Raw genomic sequence first — 7773 nt, 5'->3', positions numbered from 1 at the left:
GATTGGTTGTTTCAGAAATGTGGTGTGTTTGAGGAAATGGGGAAAAATAGGTTTCATGGTGCAGTCACGCACTTCCTGGTCATAAAACATTCTGCAAATGCGCATATTATGGCAAAAATGATTCATCATTAAATGTGGTTTTAACATTACTTTTATAAAGTTTGAAGTCCGTGCTGTCCAATCAGCTTACTGTTTTTTACAGAAGCCCTGTGAAAGCATCACAGCTTTGCCGATCTTAGAGGATCAATAGAAAAAATAAATTCCTGTATCCGCATCGTGATCCGGAACATCACCAAAATTTAAAGGTGTGTTACTTGGCCCAGTACCCACATGTTGTGTAAATGTCATGACAAGCCGTCCACAAGTTTTTGAATAATGTTGTCCACAGACAGAACAACAGAACGACAGACAGACATACGTGACCGAAAACATTACCTCGCCCTTGACGGAGGTAATAATGTGATGTGCTGGGTGACCTGGGTTCTGTCTCATGACTCTGGCACGGTGCAGATCCCTCAAAAGRCGTAGGTGTTTTCCAAACGGTTCACTACCCAGCATGAGGATGTGATGAAGTCGATGTGGAGCTATGGAGGAGGTTAGGACGGTGGTGGTTCTGTAGAACCGGGCACTCACAGTGGAAATGTGTAGTCTTCTAAAACATTTTCACAGCTGTTYGGCAATTAGTGTACTCAAGCTACAACACTCTCTCTCTCTAATAAATGTAACTCAAACAGCTCTGAGTCTGAGCTGTAGTAATGTCAAAATATTAACAATACAGTTCAGATGTCTGAATATAGTAACTATCACATCTGACACTGTGTGGAGCTGTATACAGTGCAGGTAACCCACAACGTTCTATACCACACTACCAGGTGTGAACACAAATCACCCAAAACAAATTGGTCACAGATTTGTAACAAGCCTGAACAGGTCCCTGACACGTTTTTGTGATGAACCTGCGGTGACTGCGACATGTCCTAACACTGACACGATGACCGCTCCTGTGACTCGGTGGAACTGGGACAAACATCCAGTTCGCAGCTCGTTTCAGCTGCCGCCTCCTCCTGCAAGCCAGCAGCAGCCGTCACGCTCCCGTCTCCGTAATGATCACTTGTTACCAACAGAAAAGACACAGACGCAAGGTGGGAGGTGAGGAGAGGTGTATTTATAGCCTGCCTATAAATAAATCTTCACTCTGACTCGGAGACAACTCTGCGGTGCGTTCAGCGACGGGCAGCGTGAGAGCAGAAATGTAAATAAAATCACTGCTGGTCAGACATCTGTTGGCTTTTTCCTCAACAACTTTAATTTGAGCCCTGAGGAACAGTGCCAGCTGTCTTTCATAAGACTGAAACTGCTGCTTTAGTTTCGTGCAGTGGTTCAGGCTCCACTGAGCTGCTCAGACGCTCGGCAACAATGCAGACTTTTGTCACAGCGGCCTGCCAGAGAAACACTTCGACCAGTTSCTTTTACTTTGTTCAAACGATTACAGCAGCAGTCCAGGATTTCAATGAGTTTCCTGTTGATTCACTGTCATCCTGCACTCAACTCCTCGTACTTATGAAAGAAATGATTTTAGGTTTTGTAATTAGACTGTGCAGCTCTGCAGTCTGTGATCCTTTAAACTTTGCTTCAACCTTTTATTTCAGTATTAAAGTTGCTTTCTGTTGTGGAGTTTTACTAAATGTAATTACTCTTATGTTGCAGCAGCTTTTTGCAGGTGTAGTGAGTGTAATCAGACCACAGCTTTGTTGTGTTCTGACACCATCTTATAAACAACTCTGGCTTTCTTTGATTGTCTGCCTTTCAGAGAGACTAATGAATACAGCGTGTTGAAGTCTGCTGCTATTTGTGGAAACAGAAGAGTCTTTATATGAGGAAAATSGAAAGTTGGACCAAATGCGGCAGATTATATTCTCAGAAATCATTCCCAATTATTCCTGCTGGAAACAGATCACTTAGTTTTACTGTGGTTTAAATCTTCTAGCAGCTGTGGACTGAGCAGGCTGGTTTTGTTTTTCTGTTTTTCACTAAACTTGATCAGTCTTGAGGACATTGACGTCCATTTTCTCAGAAATATAAACCAAAAGCTAAACCATGCAGAAGGGCTGGYCTCTTGTTATAAAAAAGAGCCATTTTGTTGTTGGTTTGCTTTAAACAATATTACATAATTCAGCTCTGGAGCAACAACCTTTGTTCTTTACCCAGAGTCTTTGGGTTCAATTGTGATGAACCGTGTTATTGGGTTGTACTTTTTAAATGAAGCTTTTAACACAAAATTTAATTATACTATAAAACAAAACAAAAACACAAGTTTTAACTGAAAAAATCCTGTATGGTTGCAGCTTTTGTTTGGTCTTGTTGGCATTTTTTATTTATTTATTTTTAAGTTTTGGGCAATTGATATCCTGAAATTAAAGGTATTTTTTAATTTATTTTTTTTATAAAACCATATTCCACAATGGCGGTTCCTAAAGGGTGTTTATGCAGATTGTGATAGGCTAATTGTTCCAACTGTTTTAATCATCTGACATGGACCACTTTTATAAACACTGCGATCTAAAATATGTTTGTGTGAACTAAAATATGTTTGTGTGAATTAAAAAAAATTAAGCAGGAAAGGGACATGGGATGTGTCTTTTGTGAATATTTGAGTCTAGCTAAAATGGGCAGATTCAAAAAAGAAATTTGATTATTGTACTTTTTACTTTGTTTACTTCTTATAACACCAGCATGTCAAAGTGACACGCTGGATTGTTCTCTAACGGTGGTCAGTGTGCTTTCTATGACAACCATCTCCTTCATAAAGAAAAAAAAAAGAGAAAATGTATTGTTTTTGTCACAATTGAGTTCTAAAACACTGCACTGTCCACAGGAAAACTTGCATCTATTGTCCTCTAGTTTTGTCCAAATGTTTCTCAGTAAAAAAAAGCTTCCTAGCAGGTGGTTGTGTGACCCAAACCTTTGAGCATGTCAGGTTAGAGGGAGCTGTGGGTAAAGTCGGAGTAAATAAATCCTGCAGCAGGGCAGGCCTGTGATCTGTGTCACAGTTTGGTCACTGCCAAGACATGGTGAGGACTTCCTGATGTGCTTAATCAGGCAAAGAGCTCATTATTGAATTATATTATTGAATTATTTAATTGCTGAACTGACATGGTTTTAAAATGAAACCAAACAAGATAAGGCAGACATTTCAAATTATTATTTTTTCTTTGTGAAACACAGTAAATGGTGTTGTCTGTGATGCGTTGGAYTAAAGCAGGGTTTAGTGTCTTTCAGTTAAAAACCTACCGTTACCTCTTCCTTCCCCTTTCCTTTCTGTTTCTTAAATCAGGATTYTTTTTTTAAACTTCTGCTCTCAGTCCGTCACATGAAACTCATGAGCCCCTGAGTTCTAGTGTTGTGATCCACAGCAGCAGGTCATAGTTAAGCAATCCAGCTATTTCAATAACCTTTGTAAGGAAGTGACAACTCTCAAAAACTCTGCCAGAATAGTTTCAAAAGCTTTAAAGAAATGAAATCAGTACTGAAAACTTGCCAGCATTTTAAAAATGACTTTGAAATGAATTTATTCCAGCGTCCTGACAGGTAAATGAAAGCCACATAATTGAGAAACTATCTATTGTTTGTTCTGAACATTATGACCTGTTTTAAACCCCTCCTTCGCTGTGTAACCTGTGAGCTTAGCACGACACAGCTGGGACACAAACCTACTTTTGTCACAAATGTAATATTTTTTTATTGCACATATTTGTTTCTTACTTTTAGTGATGACAAATCTGGAGCTTTTTACCATCTTTCCAAATGTTAAATGTATATTTAAGGAATAAAAAAGGCATAAAATATCGGTAGTTTGGGTTCCCCYTCTGTCTGCACAGAGCTTCACTGACCTAACACCAACAGAATAACTGCAGAATAATCACATTTTTCCTGAACACTATGCAGCTCGTGTCATTTCAGAGGCTGTAGTTGTTCGAAGAGTCCTGGCAGACAGCTGATCTCCATACAAAACATTCTGCCTTGCTGGTTCATCAGCATTCTTGAGAACAGGACGGTTTCAGTACTGTTGGGCTGTTTTTCCTTCCAGAACACAGAGTCTGAAAAGAACTTGTCGAGCTGGTTTTTGTTTTAGATTCCTAAAAATGCCCYCATGCATCGAGGTGAAGGTGATGGAAGGCAACGTCTAATATCGGTGCTAGATCTTCAGATTGCTGAAGTGATAAACAAAACCCTTCAACTAAACAGAAATATCTCGTCTTTGAATAAAGGTAGTCACTCAAATAAATAAATAAATAAATAAAAAATTAAAATGCAGAATTGTAGGAAAAGTGCAAAAAACCCATGAATTTTCAGCTGCAGTCGCATTGAACTCTTGAGAGTTTGTGACCAAGAGACCACTGAACCAGGTCACATTTTAATAATTAACCTTCGGTTCTGTGCTTCCTCGCCAGTTTTACAAGACCTTATGTTTTCTGTCACAGCAAATCCTCCAAGCTGGGGTCAAATTATCGTAATGCAGCTCTAACACTCTTTGAGTTGAAAAAATGCCTTGAACATGTTTAAAACTTAACTGGTAATCGTACTTCTGGAAATCTAGGGACATTCAGGAGACTCCCTCATAAATACTCACGTCCCAGTGAGATACCAAATAAAACCAGTCCTCCTGAACAAACCCGCTCAGTCAGGGATCCATGTTCAAGTTTTTCCTGAGCTGTAACTGGTCAGACMTGTACTTCCCACCTTGAAGAATGAGGGGGTGCTCAAAAACAGAAACTATTTAATCCTTTTTCTTACAGTTAAAAAAATGTATGTTTGAGCCACAAAGCAACGTGCCATGTTGTGTGGTCAGTGCTGCCTTAGTGTTAATGGTAACACTGAGTTATCGGACCATAATTTAAACACTTTCACTGCAAATCTAGAAAAACAAACTCTCCTACTGTAAGTATACGTTTTAATGATTCACATATCTTCTGTCTGGTGTTTTGTCTTCATATCGAAGTAATATTTTAAGGTTGTTTTCAGGAAGCTGAAGCAAAAATGATCAGAGCTTTGTTCACGGGAAACACCTTCAGCCAGATCTGCTGTTAWTTTAGTCTCACGTGTTGTTAGAGTACTGTGGGGATTAAAACCTGTAATGTGAAGAACATTTCCTGTTTGTTCGATCTTATTTATGTTCACCTTTTTTCACCTAAATGACAGAAACATGTCTTTATCTTTTAAATTTATATTCTGTATCTGCACAGGGCTAAKTAACCTTTAGTTTCTGTCTGAATAACTAACACTTACCAGTAATTTGTTGTGAAATCAAGTCCACTGGTGTGTGAGTGGCACATCATTTCCTGTAGCAGCAGACCATTTATATTAGGGAATGTCCTCCTTAATACTTTGTATTAGTTTGTATTAGGAAGTTGTTTGAACAGAGCTTAATTCAGAAGAATAATTCAGTACTGCCAGTTTGATTAGACCCCTAAACTTTGAACACTTGGCTGACTATTTAAAAAAAACTTGTTGACACAAACATGTGCACAGACATGGACTTTGATGCGTAGCCAGAAAAATTATCTCGTAATCCTTGCTGTGATGTTTGTTTGGTTTCTACAGTTCTTGAAACAGAATTTCCCCCTCTATCTAATTCTAGTCAACTATTTGCAAATACTTGTAAGATATTTCTTTGTTGACATGAAATTCTCTGTCCAAATGCTTCTCCACTACAATAGCTCATTGTGTTGCAGCTGACCAGAGGCTGACTGGCTGGGGACGGAGGTGGCTGGCAGTCTGCCCGGCTGGCCAACAAGCTCACTCCTGACCCATGTGACAATGAGTGGTTCGGTTGAGTCTGTAAATGAGTGAAGCAGTGTGACCTCATGTCGTTTCTGCTGTCCGGACAAAGCGTATGAGTGGCAGATGTCAACAAGCCATTACCTTAATTCTGTTTTTACTGCCCGAGGATCTCAGAYAGATGGGGGAAAAGAGCTTAAATAGTTGACTCTTGTTGTGAAAACGGTGGCGAAAGATCTCGGCAACAAGATGTGCTCAATTACCTTTTTAATTAATAATGTGATGAGCTTCTCAGCAAATGTTGAAAACAATTTTTCTTTTCTGTTTGCTCTTTTCAGACTGACTCTGAAATGACCAGCCAGCATCCAAGCCATGCAGAAAGCTCTCAGTCCACAGACAGGCAGCTGCCCTCTGGGGCCGCCCGACTCAATGTCCAGCAATCGCCGTCAAAGGACAACATTACCATCCACTTCTCGCTTGGGAAAGAGGAAGAGGAGGAGGAAGAGGAGCTGTACACTACATCAGTGTCCACTAGCTCAGCTGCTCTGAAAGACTCTACCATTGTGACAGCCGTAGAAGCGAGTGAGGACATGTTTGAAGGAGGTCCTCTGGATTCAGCTGCTGAATCATCTAGACTTTCTCCCAGTTCTAGAAATCACACTAACCGTTCTCCGACACATGTCCCTGAGCAAAAATCCTTTACTGTCAATTCTTCTCCCATAAAATCTTTGAGCTTTACCTCCAGTGACAAATCGTTTAAAAGTATGGTTAAGTCTTTCACTTCTGACGTCGAGTCTCGTGAAGGAATCCCTTCTGCTCTAGCTCCAACCATAAAACACAGACCTCTCATGAAAACCCTTGTCAAATCGTTATCGTCAGATACGTCCCAAGACCCATCCTCCTCTTSTGCGTCCTCCCGTCTTCCTGAATCTCGCCTTAACCTGCAGCTCTTAAAGCAACTTGCACAATCCAAGATGCCATCTGTGGCRATGACGTCAGTGAGCGATTCTAAAACTGCGCCGTGTTCGCCGTTGATCTCGCCGGATAACCGGAGCTTCTTCAAAGTCTCGGAGGTGGAAGCGCGATTTGAAGACACCAAACGCCGTCTCACCGAGGCCATTTCTGAGCCGCTCCATTTTCTGGGCAAGATCATGGACGAAAAGAGTGGCGGGTTAGTCGGCAGCAGTATTTACCGACCCAAAGGGCTTTCTGCCAGTGCCACTGAACTCTCCACCCTCGCCTCAATCAGCGACCACCCGGAGAGCAGCAACAACAACAACTGCATCAAAGAGGAGGAAGGTGACTTGGAGGCTGAAAGCCCCAACAGCTGGACCTCCGTTACAGCCGAGTCACAGAATGACCCCTCTGTCAACACTAAGAGCTCTGCCAAGACATCTTCACTGTCCATGTCTGCTCTTGCAAAACAGGAGGATGAGGAATTCTGCATCCTGAACAGCGAAGACTTTGAGATTTGCACTGACACCGAGGGATCCAATGGACTTACTCGAACTGGTAGTCGAGCACTGCTAAGTGATAGTTCTGACCCAAACTGTGACGATGAATGTGAAGACACTGAACCAGCACCAGATATCCCATACTATACTCTTGTGGTCCTTACCTTTCTGGTCTACGGATGCTTTGTTTTACCTCTGCCAAGTTACATTGGCGGGGTGCTGCTTGGGGTTGGGCTTGGATTCTTTATAGCCATGGGTGTCGTGTGGCTGACGGGACCAAAGTGCTCCGGCATTGAAGTCAGACATTCCAGAAACCAGGGGAAGCCTTTGAAGCTGGATATTAAAGAACCAGAAATCTACAAGGTTTGTTTGTCTTTCARACATTTTTATTTAATTCAAACAAATCAAACAAATGAAATCAACATTTTTAGAGTTTGACAGCATTGTTTCAATCAATCAAAACTTTATTTATATAGCACTTTACACACCCCAAGGCAGCCAAAGTGCTGCACAACAAAATAAAAATACAGTAATATAAAAT

General features: G+C 41.0%; 1 protein-coding gene across 1 annotated transcript in view; it reads left to right on the top strand.

The window, feature by feature from the left end:
* Positions 1-6264: 6264 nt before the first annotated feature.
* LOC106524604 (testis-expressed sequence 2 protein) overlaps positions 6265-7773 on the top strand; it is a gene marked incomplete at its 5' end in the record, with an annotated part of 12376 nt that continues 10867 nt past the window's right edge. The window contains 1 exon segment of the mRNA XM_014018471.1: positions 6265-7595. Coding sequence (XP_013873925.1) covers positions 6265-7595 — 1331 coding nt within the window.

This window comes from Austrofundulus limnaeus, unplaced genomic scaffold (assembly GCF_001266775.1).
Source record: "Austrofundulus limnaeus strain Quisiro unplaced genomic scaffold, Austrofundulus_limnaeus-1.0 Scaffold194, whole genome shotgun sequence".
Classification (NCBI taxonomy): Eukaryota; Metazoa; Chordata; class Actinopteri; order Cyprinodontiformes; family Rivulidae; genus Austrofundulus; species Austrofundulus limnaeus.
This window is presented reverse-complemented; position numbering and strand designations above follow the sequence as displayed.